Consider the following 17992-nt stretch of genomic DNA (forward strand, 5'->3'; position numbering starts at 1 on the left):
CAGGCAAAAATTATCTGAGGGACTTACAACCAAGCATAGCACCATCATACTATATAAATGGCACTGCTTCATATTGACAAGATTAGTCAAAGACATGCTTATACTGGACTGCTACAATAGAGCTGCTGACATCAGGCTATGTGCATCTGCATTAGCACATGTGGGATGTACTGTTGCATTGGCCTACAACAGTCAGCACAATGTGAAGTCATGGGATTGTCTGATTTTATCTTATTTCCTACTATTTATCTAGCATTGCAGAGACCATCAAAGACTTTGATACACTATGTGTGGTAATGTGGTGGCCCCACTTTATGACATTGCTAGTTTATGAAGTTTCTCACAACAGTAGTAACTGCATAACACAACTTGTACAATGTCTTTGTATCACTTTTTAGGATCAGTACAGTGTGAAAAAGATCTGTGGACCCACAATTCTGATGGCTATGCTATTGACATGTGACACAGAGTGAGTATCATGAACATGCTCAGCATGAACTGTGCCACAGCCTTTGTGCCACAGGTGTCCACCATTTTCTGAATATGCTATAGCCAATCACTACTTACAGCAAACAGTACAAGGTGAGCCTGAGTGGAATCATTCGAAGTATTGTCTTGTTTTATCCGCATTTTCTGAGCCCAGACACAGCAGGTAACTCAGACTTTCCATTTTGGGAATGTAAGCTATCACATATAGCAGGTTTGGTCACACAATTCATAGGCAGTTGGTAAGCATCACAGGAAAAACAAACAATGTGAAAGAACCAGTGTTCACAGAGCCATATGCTGGTGCTATATTTGTATGAATCTATGGGAAAGCATACTATGTAAAGCCTCTCTGGCATCATATACATGACTAGGAATTTTCCCAATTGTTTTTGATTTTTTGGGAGACCATAGCACAGCAAATACATTGTCACTAATGAGCTTGTGGCTTGCATTCAAACTCAGCCCAATAGCCTGCCTTTGCAGGGCCTATTGAAGAGTTGAACTAGACAGAATAGCCTAGGATCCTGTCTGGAGCTGCCAGTCCCGGGAATTCCAGGTGATAATGGTGCTTACAAGATGGACCAAGACTCACTGACAGAGTGGCTTACATCAGGCTATGCATGGGTCATTCTGCATTATTATATGTTTTCTGCCATATTGGAGCCTCAACAGTCAACTCAATATGAATTCATAGTACTATCTGATTTTTCTCTGATTTTCCTGCTATTTATCCAGTCCTGCAGAGGCCATGCACGGCCAACTTCCCAAATGGGCAGGGGACTGACCATATATGGCCGTTTTGTATGTTTGATATCCCCCACTTCACAGAGCCTCTCATACATGTGGAACTGTCTAGTAGAAGCATCATACACACACCAAGATCTGCTTATATGCCTCAGTATCATCACTTATGATGGTCAGTACTCTCAAAGACACCTAATCTGGACACTGCTATCAGTACCCAAGGGGCATCCCATGGAGAAGCAATATTTTGGGATTTTTCCACATTCAATGGGGCTCTAGTAAGAGCTCAGGTAGTGTGGCTTCAAGCCATCAAAAAACTCGGCATGAAGAGCTGAGATTGAAAGATTACTTTAAAAGTAACATTTGTCAGCAGTCCAGCCAATGGGAGTGCTCCAAAATCCTTTTGAGTGACCGGAGTCATCGACAGGCCGGAATTCCGGCCTGTCGACGACTCCGCTTCGGCAACGGGCGCTTAACGGGCGCTTAGTAAGCGATGTAAGTTCAGCCTGTTACTGCAGCAAATCTGACTTGTTTTGGGCTCAGAAAAGTCCAGGAAAATCGGATAATATTCCAGGAGATCTGTGGAGCATTTATGAGCATATTCACAAGTAGAGAGGATTGTCCTGTATAGTTATTCAGTGCTGGGACATCAACACATACTTGCTATGACAATATTTCTCCATTTGTAGCACTGCTGTGCATGTTTCAGAGACATCAATGTGTTGGACACTATACACTTGGCCATAGAGGACATCTGTCATGTGTTTCAGATGCAACAGAACAAATGCATATTCACAGAGTCACTTCTGTTTTTTATCTTAGCATTTTGCTACTCATTCAACCACTTCTCTCAAGAAACTATGATAGACACTATGAATGAAGGGCTATGAGGTGAGCTTATGATATCTATAACAGTTGGTTGGAGCTCAGTCAGTGTATCCCAGTCACATGCTACCCAATCATGTCTACAGAGGTAGGGGTGTTTCTCTGCATTTTGAATTTTATACATGGGCAAGCCATACTGGTCATAGCCTCTGGGGGTCCTATAGTGGATCAATTTCTTACATACAGCAGGTACTACAAGTGGGTCCAGTTGCACAGAATTTTCCCTGGTTTTATCTGCATTTTCTGAGCCCAGACTGAGCAGCTGCATTGGTATTACCATTTGGGGAAGGTTAGCTACCCTTTATGGCAGGTTTCAGATGTCATAAAGACATACAGAATCTATGGGCAGTCTACAGGCTTCAAAAGAGTCACTTTGAGGGTGAAAAGGGATGCACTCATGTGCACAGAGGCATTTGTGTGTTTTTTATTGTGTGAATTGTGCCATAACCACTGAAGGTAATGGGCAAGTCACAGCAGCTATAGACTCTATGACATCATACCTATCACATAGATTATTTTGGGAATTTTCCGCATTTTAGTGGGGCCACAGTACAGCAGGTACAGTGCCACTAAGGAGCCTGTGGCTGAGATTCAAACTCAGCCCAAAATCTCGGCAGCCTGCCTGATTAGGGCAGAAAAGGGGCTGTTGCACCAATCAGAGCAGCTCGGCATCTCTCTCATGCCGTTCGGAGGTGCAACCGTGCCAAATTTCCGCACGGATGCACCTCCGAACGGCATCTGGGCGCTTAGCGCGCGCTTAGTAAGCGATGCAAGTGCGGACTATTACTCTGCTTATATGGGCTTATTTAGACCCAGGAAAAAGCGCAAAAATCAGAGAATATTGGAGATGGACCAGGGAATGTGATTGAATCTGTCTATGAGATATGCTTGACATCAATAAAGGCAGCATTTCCAATAACTGTGTAACATCACTGATGTTACCTCAGTGAGCTTATTCATACAAGCCTGCTACTTGACTGTAGGAACTACTCATGTAGTTGAGGACACCCCATAGGATGGTAGTGTAAGTATAGATGCATATATGTATTCTGTGCTTGCGTCTGTGTGCAAGACAAAGCCAGTGGCTGCATAATTGCCATATGAAGTATATTGCCTTCCCAAAGAGGAATCATACACAAACTGGTGAATCTGGGGCTCAGAAAAATCCAGAAAATCTATGAAATATACAGACACATCAAAGACAAGTGCATGGTTACTTTTAGTCCCAATTTTGGTCATTACATGGTGTCCATGGGCCACAATATGGCAATGGATGGTAAAATGACCCATTGTTGACCTTGTTAGCTCTGTTATAGAAATCACTGAGCAGTACACAGTGCCTAAACCACCCATATATATCACAGTGTGCATACAGAACATATTTCAGCCATAAACAAGTACTTTGAATCTGCAGAGGCACATGTGCATTTTGATATTTTGCATTTCCTGGCCTAGCCAGCCACTGTATGCACTCAGTAAAATCCCTGTATACTCTCTGCATGAAGGACTATCAGATGAGTATACTATGTATACTATGCCTTGTTACTGGCTGAGACTATATAGGCACTACAGTGTGTGAGCGCTTGCAGCATTGAGCCACCAAGCTGCCAGTCACATGATATGTTCACCAGTTTCCTTATTGGGGGAGTTGCTAAGGCGTTTCATGGGCCCCATATCCATAACTGAGCGCTTAGCCACTGCATTTGTTTGTATCTGTTGGTCCAAGTTGCGTTGTCTGGGAGTCTGAAATTTCAGACTCAGATAAGCAACCTATACTAACAGTTACTTATCTCTGCTTATCGGGGTGGCTGCATGTCACGTGCACTGTGGGAACAAACTGCCATTCTGGAGGAATCGCTAAGGCGTTTCATGGTGGTCCATCATAAGAACGATACCTTCGTACCTCAGGGATCGTAACCTTTACAGTATTGCATAAATGGCGGGAAAACGAGCAAAACATTAGATAACACTATTGTCCCATTGTGGGTTGATAGGACTTATGTGTGATGCTGAGTACTTGTGGATGAGATGGAAAGGGATAGCAGAAACACAGAGTCTGGTGCAATAGGCTCAGCCACATGCCATGTGAGGTTCACTCGTCCACAGGTCAAAATTTTGACCTGTGGACGAGTCATCTTGCAGTGTAGTCTCCCAGGCTCCACTGAAATATGCTGTTTAAGGGAATTAGCCTCTGACTGGCCTTACTATTTGGCCAAAGGCTCTCAAGTCCATGTATCTGCTGTACTGTAGCCTTCAGAAATACAACAAATCCCCAACATATTCTCTCTGATAGGTATGATGTCATAGAGTCTGTAGCTGCTGTGACTTGCCCATCAACTTCAGTGGTTACTGTATCGGTCCGGGATCTCGGCCAGTACTAGGTAGTGGGTCAGAGACGTTACAGATACCCCCTATGCCCCCAATCGCTCCAAATTTGTTATATGCGTGAACATATGCATCTCATCTACACTCACACCAATTTTTAGACTCACCCATGGATTTCTGGGAGAAGGATGTGGGAATTTGTGAGATGATACCCCAATTTGGGACTTTTCACGTGCATGCTGCCTCTCCTCCGCTGCACCCTCTCATCCCTCGCCCATCCCCGCACATCAGCAATTGTTATTTCTCATGCCATACATCTGTCTCTTGTCTGGGATATCTTTCTACTGTTCTGCCACCTCCAGCACTGTTTAGATCGGCTTTCCGCACCGGACACGCGCTGCCCAACACCTTGAGGCAAATCCATTCTGGGAGCCCGGATTCTGAAGGAGTGTCACTCGGAAAGGTGCGTCCCAGAAATTAAAAGGAGTTTCTTTGACGTAGGGGAACTGTCTCATTTTTAGGTATTTTCTGTGCCCGTCAATGCACCCAGCCAACGCTCACCCCTTCTTCGATCACCACGGCCAATTCAAGCATCTATACCAAATGGTATAGTGCCAATCACCGCAGGTTATGTACATAAGGTGCGTACATCATTACAGAACCCAACAAACCTGTTTTTGTTGGATCTACTTCGCTGATCATGGAACACAGTAACATCGCTTCCCTGTACCCCAGCCTCAAGCCGACATTACGATGTCCGTGTGTCTCTGCAAGCTTGCAGTCAAGTCACCACTTGTCGGATGAACAAATGGGTGCACCGAGGGCTACAGTGACGCCTCAGCTATAAAGGTGAGTCTTTCCCTTGGAGCTCACACTGACAGTCTTTGAACAGTATTACCTCGAATCTGCCACCATGTCCGCATGCATCTCCTTCGACAATGACTACAGTGACATGCCACCACTGGAGGATATTTCCTCTGACGAAGATAGTGACGCTGTCGTCATCAGCGAGAACATTGACAACGGCACTCCCGAGGAAGGCGCTAAGCACGCGAAGGGATTCAGTGAGTGACTACTGAAGCAGATATGTAGTTTTAGTGGTGTCAAGAACTGCTGAATGGACGTATTAACATGAATATACCACGTGCAGAGCTGCTCAACCGCGTTTTGTGAGCCATAAACCACTCTTTGTCACTCATATCGCAGTTCATGCTAATTGGGAAAAATCCCAAACCATTTGGCGCCGAAAGTGTTTTTCCTGATGGTGGTCGAAGTCAATAATGCACACTATGCGCTAACCTCACTGTCCGCACGCTGCGACACAGAGCATCATGTCACGAGCCGCCACCTTGTGCGACCAGTTGGGGAGCGCCACACAATCATCCCCACACCCACCAACGAGTACATTGCACTGATCAAGGAATATCCGTCCCTGTTCGACAACGTCTACAACATGGACGAGGCGGGTGTGATGCTCAACAGGAAGAACCACTCCGAGCAGCTCATCGACCACAATGAGCAGGTCGTCGACCATGACACTCGAGGTAACGTACTCATTACAATCATTGTACAGTGTCTAATGGACTGGCCCTCCATCACGCATCATCAAGGTGAAGACAGTGTCGCTGAACAGGGGAAGGATGATCAACCCGCTCAGGGTGAGGTAAGTCTGATCAGCTTATCAGCTCATATCCTCTGACGTCGTGTTTCCTGTAGTGTCCCATGCTTGGAAAATGGGTGGACTAGTCTTGGGGGGAGTTAGTTGGAGGATGACTCCCAGCCTGAGCCTGCGACTTTGTAGCTCAACATCTCAGGCCACCGGTTTGCTCATTCTTGACCGTTATACCTCGCATTGCAAATACAATCTCTTCAAGTACACTTTGAGCATCTGTCTCTCACTGTATGAGTGCTGCCTTTGCACCACTCATGCTGTAATCTTATCATTAAGCTGCATCGTCTACTTAACTGGCTGCGTGAGAAGTTGGTTGACACATTCACAGTGATCTTCGCAAAACCTGCTTGTGCCGGGGTGCCCTTCCATCTCGGTATGATCCCGGATTACACGCCTGGGCTAAACATGACCACACAAAAACCCACCAGTTTGCAATTGAACCAACTATCTCTCCTTCCCTGTCTATCACCACCACACCGTGAACATGAGCCTCTTTCCCCCGTCCGCTCCTGCCAACTCCTCTGGCCAGCCTGCTGGTTTTATCATTGCCGGGCTGCCGCTTCTTCCCTCTTCCTCCGCCTCTCGTGCTGTTCTCTTCGAGCAAGTGCAGGATCTGCACATGATTGCGCAGGCCTGCATGGACCAGGTCAAGCGCGATTTTTCCTCCTGCAACTCAAGGACTGCGAAAATGAGGCCCTGCGGCAGAAGCTCAGAAAGCAGCAGAAGCGCGAGGAGAAGGAGATGGAGCAGAAGCGACAGGTCATTGCTGCTCACTCCAAGTCTGGGACTCAGCGGGAATGCACCACTCTCAAAGGTCGCGAGGAGGTAGAGTGCTTCCATGGACCATGACATACAGGGCCTTCGGCGCCGCAGGGACGTTTGCCATCTGGACGATCAATGGGACTGCGGCGCTGATGAGGTGCTGCAGCTTGGGGCCCTTGATTCACGTGGGGTCTCAGGCTTGCTGGGGATCACCACCACAAGGTCGGAAACTGGGGTCGGGGATGGTGAAGAGGAAGAGGTATGCGAGGATGTCTTTGCCAGACAGGAAGACAGTGTAGCTAGTCCTTGTGGGACGTACTTAGTGCAGTACATGAATGAGGCTCAAGTGGTGCGTTACTGCGCTGTCTCACCCAGGCAGGCAAACAGTAAGAATTGGTGTTCAAGTTGCGCCATCACGGTCGCGGACACCGTACAGCGGCAGAAGACTCGAGGAGTACAAGGTCAGGCATTCAATGCATATCATGATAACATTCTCACCACGATATAAGTACAACCGTTCGGAACGTGCTCGCACCAATCTACAAGCCCGGAGCAACAGGCACACCACGATTTGCGCAGAAGGAGTTTCCTGATGTGATTAGAATTCGAGGGCTGAGGAGGAGTCAGCATATGCCCTCTTGCTAAATAAATTGCTGTTACACACCAGCGTTGTTGTTCATGTGTCCGACCTTGAAGATCTGTTTTGTAGATGGGGAACCAGACACGCCTTGTTGCTGCCCGGATGCCCTCAGCTTCCGTGCATAGGATCACGCCTCTTCCATCACAGCTCTGAGGACAGCACAATCTGTGACTATGATGTTTTTACCCGTGGACTTGTCGACATCGGGTTCCTTCGTATATAACTGCGGCAGCAGGCTCGCCCGGCTCAGCTGGTGGCGGTCCTAGGGCCAGTAAGTACACTGAGTTGTCACAATGATCGAACACTGCGACTTACTGTCGGGGGAAGAGCCTTCCAGTGCTGATAGCACAGCAGGAAGCGCGAGAGGAACCAAGGCAGCAGGGTGGTGTAGTCCGTCCGAGCTGACACTGTCCTTTTGCATTTTTGTAAGTGTCTGTACCGAGCACCTGCACGGTTGCAAGCTGACTCAGAATGGCCTCGTTTTCCCTCACAAGCGACCACCAGTCGCTCAGATTCTCCAAGTAATGCAGTGTCACGTGCATATTGTTCCCAGCACTGCGTGTGGTGAGTGCCTCAAGGAAAACAGTGTTCAACTTTTGAAGCCTGAGATCAAGATGCAGATCCCCACTCGCTGCAAGCACTGTCTCGACCTCCATGGTGATTGCCCTTGGGTTGTGCCGGGCTAGCGGGTGTGCCGTGGGATCAACTGTGAGGACGGGTGCAGCGTTGAGGGGTGCGGCGTCGACAGCAGGCGCGGGGTTGACGAGCAGAGGGGGGCCAAGCGGGCTGTGGGAGACAGCATAGGTGATGTCATTGAAGCCATTGGGGACGGCTGTAACAGCATTCATGGCGTCGACAGCAGCAGGTTGCGGCCCAGTCACTCGCATGATCCACGACTGGTCTGCCATGGTGTGGGTTAGTGGGCAGCCAGGCAGCACTTTTAACCCTGCAATACTTGTTTGTAAGACTCCAGAAGGGCATCAACTGTTCAGTGCTGAATGCAGTACTGATGACCCTTACCAGTGGTGCACCCACGGCCTGCCATACAGGCTCTCAGAAGAAGCCTGGGTTGGACGCAGGCACGGCTCCTCATATCCTTATACCCCCATCCCCGTCTTGCCTTGCCCTTGCCTCGTAACCCCCTTCTTGCCCTTGTTCTCAGCCTGATGCTCCGCCCTCATCTTCGTTACCATGTTCATGACCGTGCCAGAGGGTGTCCCCGTGTGCTGGTGGCCCGCGGACCTCGGCGCGGTGACGATGCACAATGTTGTGGTCACCCTTGCGCTCGGCAACAGCCTTAATCCCATGATCGGCACAGCATTGTACACAACACGCTCGGTGTTGGTATCACTCAGTTGTCGTCGCTCACAGTTGTTGGCAGCTCGTATAAGACTGGGAAGCAGAGGGGCAGGACGACTGCACGCAACTTGCACGAACTGGAGGAAGCCGCCGCCGCCGCTACCCTCAAGGAGGCGGTTGATGCCCGTCTTCGTGCAATGGACGTTATGTCGCACAGTATGCCTTGCTCCCGCTCCCGCCGCAAGGTAGCCGCCTCAGTCATGAGCGACACAGTGGCCGGCGAACAGGCCTCAACGGTCGGTCACGCTGCTGACGCAGATGATGGTGCTTCGACCTCTCTCACCGCCGTCGCCGCGAATGACACTGGGACCATCGTGTAGCCTTCTATGGCTGATGCAGCTGCTCCTGCAATCATCAGTGCAGGTGAGTCTAGTATTGACATCTTCATTTCCATTTCATCTGTGTCTGACGTATATCCTACAGATGTCAACGCACTTCCTCACTCTCTTCCCGGTGTTAGCGCGCCTGTCGCTGCAGCAGTCTCTGCTCAATCTGATGTTATCATGTTTCTGGGGTGTTGTCGACCCAATCGCCTTCTCACCCATCTTCGCTTGCTTTGGCCGCACCCAGCGAGGACGTCATGCCGGAGCATCTTTGCAAGCCTGTGGAATTCGTGTCAAGGTCGAGGGGGGTGAGACTGCTCAGGTGGAGCATGTTGCATGCCCCAAGAACCCCCCGCCGTGTTGCAATCCTCCTCGCAAGGCGGTCCATTAGGTGTAGCCGAGTTACACATACAATATCTACGTCTATCATCTTCACGCTTGCTCGGTCTTCTTGCTACCTTGATATACCTTACCGCTGCCCTCGTACCAGCACGTTGTACCGTTCTTGATGTGGCTGCGCCTCAGGACGATGTATCGTACCTTGTTTTGAACATGCCGCTGACCCCATCTGTCTATATGTCAAGTACTGCTGTGGTATGCAATATATGATTATGATCTGTACGATGTGCCGTGAAATGAATGCAGCTGGCATGCTGCCTGGCTATGAGTGAACATGTGAAGATTGGGACTGATAACGTGTGTACTTCCCCTTTGCTGCTCTCTCGCACGTCTGTCAGTGTCTAATCTGGCCATCCTCCCCTCTGACGATTGTCTGACCTACCCAGCTACAACTAGGCGACCTCCGGTGCTACTCAGGATGGCCTTCCGTAATGGACACACCTGGCTCAGCACATCACGGCGGATACATACAGGGAGTGCTGATCTGACTCGGAAGGGGGTGTGCATTGCAAAGGTATGTACAGAAGCTTCGTAGAACTGTGTTGTGTTTAGGTACTGCTGAATATGTGCAGTGCTGAAGTCAATGTTGATCGCCTCAACCATTTCAGGCCAGAGGACAGCACACATCGTCGCAATTCCAGTATGGAGGTACGTACATCCAACCCATATTGTCATCGAACTCAGAAGCAATAGCTCTACTCGATCTGCTTCACTCATTGTGGCACGTACAATAACATCACTGCCAGGCTGTACCCCACGAGCCAACATTACGATGTATGTGCATCTCCGCAAGCTCGCAATCAAGTCGTCACTTGTCTGATGGACAAATTGGTGCACTGAGGCCTGAGGACTACAGCGATACCTCAGCTATAAAGGCAAGTCTTCCCCTTGGTATTCACACTGACAGCTCTTGAACAGTACCTCAAAGTCACTGCCATGTCCAGCCGCATCTTCTACAAAGACAAAGACATTCTGAGCGACATTTCTGACATGGACGACAAAGATAGCGAGTCTATCGATGAAGACAATGGGGTCAATAGCGAGTGGGAGGACATGATCAACAATGGCTCCAAACCCAAGGAAACCGAGAAAGACAACAAGGTATACGGTGAGTGGCCAAAGTTGAAAGCGCACTCCATGTGCTAATTCGACTGTCTGTGCATGACAATGAAGATGACTCGGACGCAGAGTCCACCAATGCGGACCACACTTCCACCAGCATGATTGAGCCGGAGATAGTTTCCCCTGTGGGACTTGATGTCATGCCCAGTAAGTCGCTCACCCGCTGCTTGCGGTCTTCACGCTAACTATTTTGCTGCTCTAGCTGAGATACTGCCTCCCGACCATCCTTTCGAGACCTTGGAGGAGCGCACTCTGATGGCCGTTGCCGTCCTCAAGCAGAGCAGCATCTGCCACAATGGTCTTCCCATCAAATCGATGTGCAAGGTTGCAGACCTGTATGGTATCTCGCGCTCAACACTCCAAGGTAGGTACAATGGATGACAATCGCGTGAGCTATCGCACGCCAGTCAGCGGAAACTCTCCTCGGGAGAGGAGAATGTGCTCGTTGCATGGATCAAGGAGATGGCCCGTCGCAGTGTCCCCCTCACCCAGCAACATGTCATCAACCACGCCAACGACATTCTTAGCCCCAATGCCCCCGTCGGGCCTTCTTGGTACAAGCACTTCCGGAAGCGCCACCCCGATCTGACCACACATTGGGCAACACAGCTGGAACAGTGCTGCGCGCAGGCCCTCAACCGCACAAATGTCGAGGGGTTTTACACGATGCTCAAGGAGCTTATTGACAAGTATCAGATTCCACCCGAAAACACCTACAACATGGACGAAAAGGGTGTCCAATTAGGTATTGGGAACCGCGTCAAGGTTCTCATTGACCGCGATCAGAAGGCCATCAGCAACATTGAACCAGGCAGTCGTGAACTCATCACCATCATCGAGTGCATCGGGGCTTATGGAACAGCACTCCCACCTTGCGTCATATTCAGAGCTAAGAAGGTCGCTCCAAGCTGGGGCAAGGTCAACCCAGTCGGGGCAAGGTAAGCTCAAAGTTTTATTCAGTCGATCCTTGTTAACTTTCCAATACAGTGTTGCATGCTCAGAGAACGGATGGACCGATCAAGATCTCGGAAGACACTGGCTCGTGAACAACTTCGAGCCTGCATCCTCGAAGCTCAACGTCTCAGGCCGCTGGTGTTTGCTCATCCTTGACGGGCACAACTCACATTGTACGTACACATTTTGCAAATTTGCTGCGGCGCACAACATCAAAATTATCTGCCTCCCCCCTCACACGACGCACGCACTGCAACCGTGCGATGTGGGTGTATTTTGACCACTCGCGAGTGCTTGGAAGAAGGAGGTGACACTCGCTCACCGTGAACACACTGTAATAACCAAAGCCAATTTTTTGTTTCATTATGCCACTGCACGCGAGCAGGCGTTTCACATGTCCACCATAGTTTCCGCCTTTCGGAAGACGGGACTTGTCCCCCTGGATCCTAGAGCTATCCCCGAGGATGCTTTTGCGCCTGTGCTAAATACGACCACACAAGGCGCACCGGTTGTGGCAAACCGCCCTAACTGCTTGGTTATCCCCATCCCCCACAGCTATGCTGCAAACATGGCCCTCCCCTTCACGTCTGCTCCCGACAATCCCTCTGGCCAGCGTGCCGGGTTCGTCCTTGCTGGACTGCCATCACCTCTCCCTCCCTCTGCTCCTCGCAATGACCTCGTTCATCTCGCCAACAATCTCCGCGCAATCGCGGAGGCTTGCATGGACCAAGCTCAGTGCCATTACGCCCTCCTCCAGCTCAAGGACCGCAAAAACAAGATCCTGCGCGAGAAGCTGTACCGGAAGCGTCACGGCACACAGAAGGACAAGCATCATACCGGGAGAGCGGGGTCGCATGGAGGCACCGCTAGACATATGACTAGCGGCGAGATCCTCCATCAGCTTGCCAAGGACAAGTTTCGCAAGAAGCTAAAGGATCTCTTCAAGCAGGCTGTACCGATCTTCAAGGAACACCGTCAGAAGATCACTGACTACTACCATCAGGAAAAACATGTTTGTCTTCTTCTGACATATTCTGCAGCTTTAAGACGTTAAGATTGCTTAAGCCAATGAAGCTCAAAATACACAAGTCTGTTTTATAAACAGGCGAAAAAAGTACTCATAAACCGATATATGGAGCATGATGTAATAAAAAGCATTGTACAGAGGTATCCACGCTTGTGCAACAAATGCGTGCTTAGTTGCACTTAAGCAACATGAAGTGTCAATGATGTGTCAGTATGCTTTGGCACTACAGTAGGTAGCTTGCTTATTTATTGCAGCTTCAGCTTACTTCGTTGCACTGAAGCTTGCATGGTATTTGTAGGCGTTCAAACTGCGTTCAGTACATATACAGCATAACAAACAGTACTGGTACATGCAACGATCACGAACAGACGATCAGCTACAGTGACTGGCGCTTGATGTAGCCACAGCTATATACGTATGAGTGAGGGACAGGAGTGATGGAGACGTCGATGGCATGGGATGGGGAATGGCTAGAGCTAAAAAAGCGAATGGCAAGAGCGAAAAGGAGAGCAAGGAGTGAGGGCGAGGGCGAAGGAGGCGTTAGCAGTGACTCGTAGTACTCAGGCATCTCCACCGTTCGAGGGACTGGCAGCGACAGCAGGTTCTGCACAATGTCAATGCCGAGAGATTTTTATAGATGCTAAGTTGCACTCACCTTCCCCAGGCTCCTGCAGCTCGTCTATCTCAGCTCCATCGCCATCGCCGTCGCCATCGCCATCGCCTTCGCCATCAGCGGCGCCCGCTGCTCCGTCGTCGCTGGCATTGTTGGTCGTTGACGTCGGCTTCCTCGACGTGCTGGGCGGCTGTTTCGCACTCTTGGATGGGCTAGGAGGGGTACGTATGGCCTTCGAAGAGCTGGATGGCTTGCCTGCGGTCTTTCGCGGCATTGATTTGCTCGCCTTCTTCGCTGTGCTCGACTTGCTGCTTCGAGGCTTGGACGCGCGCAACTGGAGCAGGGGGATGAACCCACCCGACTGCTCATCGTCATCCACAGACACCTCGAACGCATTGGGGCCAGCGTTGAGCCGAGTGCTGTATGCAATCAGTAATCAGAAAGTGTGCCAATATCTGTAAAATACCTGATGTGCTCCCAAATTACCTCTTGTGTCTCCTCAAGGTACTCCGAAGCTTTGGCTTCCAGAGTCTCTAGGATGGCCATAATGCCATCCCACCTACAATCATTAATATTCACTTTCTGTTAGTTGAAACCAATTAAACTCACTTTGCGGCGAAGTGCTTGTTGGAGAATGCGATGGGCTGATGCGACGTCACCTCCATCAACGCTGCTTCTATCTAGGTAATACATTTACGAGAGTAGTGAGTAAATACATTCAGTGTAAAGAAACCAATGCTTACTGCGTTGCAACAGACGGCGATGAGATTTAGCGGGACCTGGCTGAAATCCTCCAGCGCTGCATTGATACTAGCGTCTGCGCGTCTGGCCAAGCCATAGTACTGGTAGATGAGTTTGGGGATGCATTCGTTGCGGAACGGCTCCATCTGCTCGACCTTGGTGCGCTAGGACCGACGTGAGACCAACGTGAGTTCTAAGTGGTGTTCTATATTCCGTACACCTGTGCTAAGCACATACCTCTCGATCGAGATTCTTCTTCTTGCGGTCGAAGTGTAATTCGATGCCTCCGAAAACAAAGTTTGCGATGTTACGAGTGCGAGTGCCGTCGCTTACCGCCGTGGGATGCGTCTCCAGAAGCCAGACAGCGGCCTCCGATCGTTGGGCTACGGTGAGGCTGCCGAGCCTGAAGACCTGCTCGATCACTTGCTTGGCCTTCTTTTTGAGCTCGTTCCTCGTTTGCGAGGAGCACGTCCAGACCTGTAATGAAATGAAGTGTCCTACCTTCTCAAGGAATTAAGTCAACAATACTCACCACCGTGTATACCTTCCCCTGCATCTCTTCCCTCTCTTCGTTAGCCTCCCTCTGCTCCTGAACCTCCTTCTCTTCTGTAGCTGTTATCTCTCGGACCTGCAGCGACTGAAACACCTTCTTCAAGGTAGCGTTTGTTTTGCGATTCTTGCCGCGTCCCAAATATGCCTCGCGGAGGCACACTTCAATCACTTTGTCGCGGCGATGGAGCCGCTTGGACGTGACGGAATTCTCTTTCGTCCAGGCGGATTTGAGGGCGACATACAGCCGCAGACTGTTCTGCGCTGTCGACACCAGAGACTTGACGTCGGGGGGCAAGTCCGCGACCTTGACACGACTGCTGCTCTCGCGTTCACCGCCAGTCGCTTTGGCGGGAGCACACTTGCGTCGGGTCTTGGTATCAGACAGTACCTGTACATTGTGAATGGCATGTTGATGATGTTTAGTCAATTGTATGGCGGCACTCACTATTACATCACCCTCATCCGAGTTCTCGACTTCCGCATCCGCATCTTCATCCTCCGCATCTTCAGACCCACTGTGTGCACCCCCACCCTCAGCCCCATCGTCTTCCTCATCCTCGGAGTCACTGTCCTCTCCCTTGGCCTCTTCGACGGCCTCTTCCTCGACCTCTTCCTCGACCTCTTCCTCGACCTCTTCCTCGACCGCTTCCTCGGTTTCTTCCTCGACCTCTTCCTCGACTGGCGTGTCATCCTTGCGACTTGCTTTAGCCTTGCCCTTGTCCTGTCGGTTCTCAACAGAAGTGAGCGATATCGGATTCTGCGATGATTAGACTTACTTTGGCACTCGCCGGCGTAGCTTTCAGTTTGCCAGCTCCCTGTCTAGAGTTGCCGCTGGCGCCGGCAGACACGCCAGTGGTAGACTTGAGCTGTGTCGTCTTCTTCTTCAGCTCCCCTCCCTTGCTACCACTCACAACATTCTGCTTAATTTGACGTCTTCCTCCACCTATATAAATTTGGAAGCCTAGTCGTAATTGGTATATGTGCGATAGCACTTACTCAACATTTGTGCGAGGTCCTGCTCAGCGGGCTCCAATGCGGTCCCAGTCTTGGCAAATTTGCCGTACACTGGCTTCGGTTTGGCTTCGTACAATCACGACGACTGATTCAGCAGTGTCTATGAGGGATAATGAACCAACCACGTACGCCGAGACGCCTTACGCTGCTCAGCAGCAACATCCTCCATCTCAACGTCCTCTGGGTTGTCTTCAGCTGTCTTATCCTGCGCGTCCATGTCCTGCTCGTCATCTTGAACGGCTTGCTGCTTCTTCTTCTTCTTCTTGGGTTTTGGTTCTTCGTCCGCCGAGGACTCCTCTTCCGCCATCAACTTAGAAGCTCTCTTGCGTATGTCTACCACGCAGCATCAACCATCCCAGATAAATATTGTCGCGCAACTGCCAGCACTCACTCGCTGTTAGTTTCTCCTTCTCCTTCTCCTTCTCCTTCTCCTTCTCCTTCTCCTGCGCCTTCTTCTTAGCGGCTCCTTCGTTCGGCTTAACCTTCGCAGGCTTGGTGCTTTTCTTCGAGCCGCCTGCGGCTGCAGAAGCCTTCGTTGACCTGGTTGATCGCGTGCCGCAGCCTTGTTCGGTTGCGATCGACCGAGTGACGCGCTTGGTCATGACTGGACTCGAAAAAGGCGAAGAGAGTGAGAGTATAGATTGTGGTAAGAGGAAAGAAAATACGCACCTCTGATAGCCTGTGCTGAGACGGTGTGAAGTTCAACGATCGATGCACGTGTTGAGCTCGGAATTTATTCCGCATTTCTGCGAATTATTCTGAGCTCCATTGCCCTGTCCAAGTCGTGGAATGCGTCCTGGTGTGTTCTCCTTTATTCTACATGGACGCCATCACTATACCGTGCATACTGTACTTTTTCCGACGTCATTCCCTTCAGTCTACCATTTTCCATAATGTTTGCATCTTCAGGGATTTGAACCCCTGCACTCATCCGGTTTTTTTCACTGCTTTGTTGATTTCGACTTTGTGGCTGTTTCTGCTGTACAGTTATGGTCGCCTTACGTAACGCACACCGTAGACAGTCCGCCTCGTCGAGCTCTAAGTCCCTAAGACTTTACAGAGCTCGACTTAGGTGTGTATCTTCGCTTTCTTGAAAGACTTTACAGAGCTCGACTTGCCTTTGGAATTGCTCTGAGGCGCACTGCAGCCAACAGCACGGAGAAGTTCACAGAGGCCAAGCGCTATTCGCTGGTAAAGCGCTCATATTATTTTACAGAACATCCTGAGCGTAGTGAAGCAGTAGTAAGGCCCAGTGAAAATCGTACCTGCTGACTCGTATGCACCTGGGAGCAGATTCCGGCATAATGTTAGATGCGACTGTATTGCACTAGCTGCCAGAGTAATAATACATTTGTCGAGTGTCCATCCGCATGTCGCTCACGCCCTGCGCACCGCGCCCGCCGCCCGCATATCGCGTCCGCCTGTCGCTCGCCTGTCGCTCGCACCCTGCGCACCGGCGTGCGTTCCTCGGGCTTTGAGACATCCGGCTCCTGCTGAGTCAGTTCACAATCAAGCTCGTACTGGCCCACCCACCTTGTTCGCCTTGCGATGCGGCGACAACGCTGTCTTGCGAAGAGAGGCTGAGGGCGTGCGAAGAGCTTTGATGACTTTACGATGCGATTAGACAGAGATCGCACATATCCTGAGTCGATCAATGCTTACGCTGTGAGCGTCCTGAAAGCACAGCCACTGAGGATCTTCAATGAGATCTTTGAAAACCCTCTGGAAGAGGTACTGTTCGGGTTTGTTGTCGGTATTGAACCCGTTGCTGTGGTCTATGTGACAGCTGTCGATGTTGTCTGTGTGGCCGGTGTCTCTGTTCGAGGAGTTCGACGGATCTTCCGAGTCCGAATATTCTGTGTATAAATCAGCAGGGCTGAAAGGAAGACAAGACAAATCCTTACCGTGTGTTTGACCCCTGTTCTGACAGATTCTATATCGTCTACAGAGACGACAATACCCTCTAGACTGTCCTCGCGACCTAGGGTTGCTAGATGCTCAGTGTAGTTCAAATCTAAGGACTTGGCGCCGTCAGTGAGGTCTGCAGTGTTGTATACAGAGGAGATGTATGGCTGCAAGTTGATAGCCCCAGCTGGGCGACGGAGGGAAGACATGTTGTGTGCCAGGGGGACACAAGGCAAGAGAACCCTTCTTGAAGGATGCTTAGGTACGGATCCAGACTGCCTACCCTTGTGTGCCTTATACCTGGCAGCCGTTGTCATAGGCTGCTGTGCATGCCGTGGGAAGGGTGCATGGAGCAGCCCACTTCCCACACTTCCCACACCACCCTGCCAGGGTAGTAGGCCTATACTTGCATAGCGAGTTGTGTAGATTGCAAGGCCAAAGCCAAAGAGTCGTAGAGGTAGGACTC

General features: G+C 50.2%; 5 protein-coding genes across 5 annotated transcripts; 3 read left to right on the forward strand and 2 right to left on the reverse strand.

Moving 5' to 3' along the window:
• Positions 1-2194: 2194 nt before the first annotated feature.
• On the forward strand, positions 2195-2983 carry B0H18DRAFT_950975 (uncharacterized protein; the record flags this gene model as incomplete). Its single annotated transcript, XM_048041992.1, has 4 exons — positions 2195-2316; positions 2372-2407; positions 2455-2533; positions 2630-2983. 4 exons carry the CDS (start codon positions 2195-2197, stop codon positions 2981-2983), a joined length of 591 nt encoding a protein of 196 aa, XP_047899054.1.
• A 1629-nt stretch (positions 2984-4612) lies between these two features.
• B0H18DRAFT_950976 (uncharacterized protein) lies at positions 4613-7522 on the forward strand (the record flags this gene model as incomplete). Its single annotated transcript, XM_048041993.1, has 11 exons — positions 4613-4906; positions 4965-5084; positions 5179-5202; positions 5336-5507; positions 5769-5992; positions 6017-6106; positions 6392-6488; positions 6747-6940; positions 6972-7226; positions 7253-7263; positions 7387-7522. The coding sequence occupies 11 exons, from the start codon at positions 4613-4615 to the stop codon at positions 7520-7522; spliced, it is 1617 nt and encodes a 538-aa protein (XP_047899055.1).
• Positions 7476-8425, reverse strand: B0H18DRAFT_1114172 (uncharacterized protein; the record flags this gene model as incomplete). The annotated part of the gene is made up of 5 exons (XM_048033081.1): positions 7476-7489; positions 7542-7611; positions 7663-7779; positions 7833-7924; positions 7984-8425. 5 exons carry the CDS (start codon positions 8423-8425, stop codon positions 7476-7478), a joined length of 735 nt encoding a protein of 244 aa, XP_047899056.1.
• Positions 8426-8708: 283 nt separating this feature from the next.
• Positions 8709-9196, forward strand: B0H18DRAFT_1114173 (uncharacterized protein; the record flags this gene model as incomplete). The annotated part of the gene is made up of 2 exons (XM_048033082.1): positions 8709-8839; positions 8899-9196. The coding sequence occupies 2 exons, from the start codon at positions 8709-8711 to the stop codon at positions 9194-9196; spliced, it is 429 nt and encodes a 142-aa protein (XP_047899057.1).
• A 4065-nt stretch (positions 9197-13261) lies between these two features.
• Positions 13262-17735, reverse strand: B0H18DRAFT_950979 (uncharacterized protein; the record flags this gene model as incomplete). Its single annotated transcript, XM_048041994.1, has 17 exons — positions 13262-13305; positions 13357-13733; positions 13781-13873; positions 13924-13994; positions 14058-14219; positions 14293-14532; positions 14588-14995; positions 15053-15328; positions 15384-15550; positions 15604-15687; positions 15751-15954; positions 16013-16230; positions 16291-16305; positions 16887-16904; positions 17014-17201; positions 17284-17477; positions 17582-17735. 17 exons carry the CDS (start codon positions 17733-17735, stop codon positions 13262-13264), a joined length of 2913 nt encoding a protein of 970 aa, XP_047899058.1.
• Positions 17736-17992: the final 257 nt, after the last annotated feature.

The sequence above is a fragment of the Fomitopsis serialis genome (genome assembly GCF_022376445.1).
Source record: "Fomitopsis serialis strain Sig1Antser10 chromosome Unknown B0H18scaffold_4, whole genome shotgun sequence".
Taxonomy (NCBI): Eukaryota; Fungi; Basidiomycota; class Agaricomycetes; order Polyporales; family Fomitopsidaceae; genus Fomitopsis; species Fomitopsis serialis.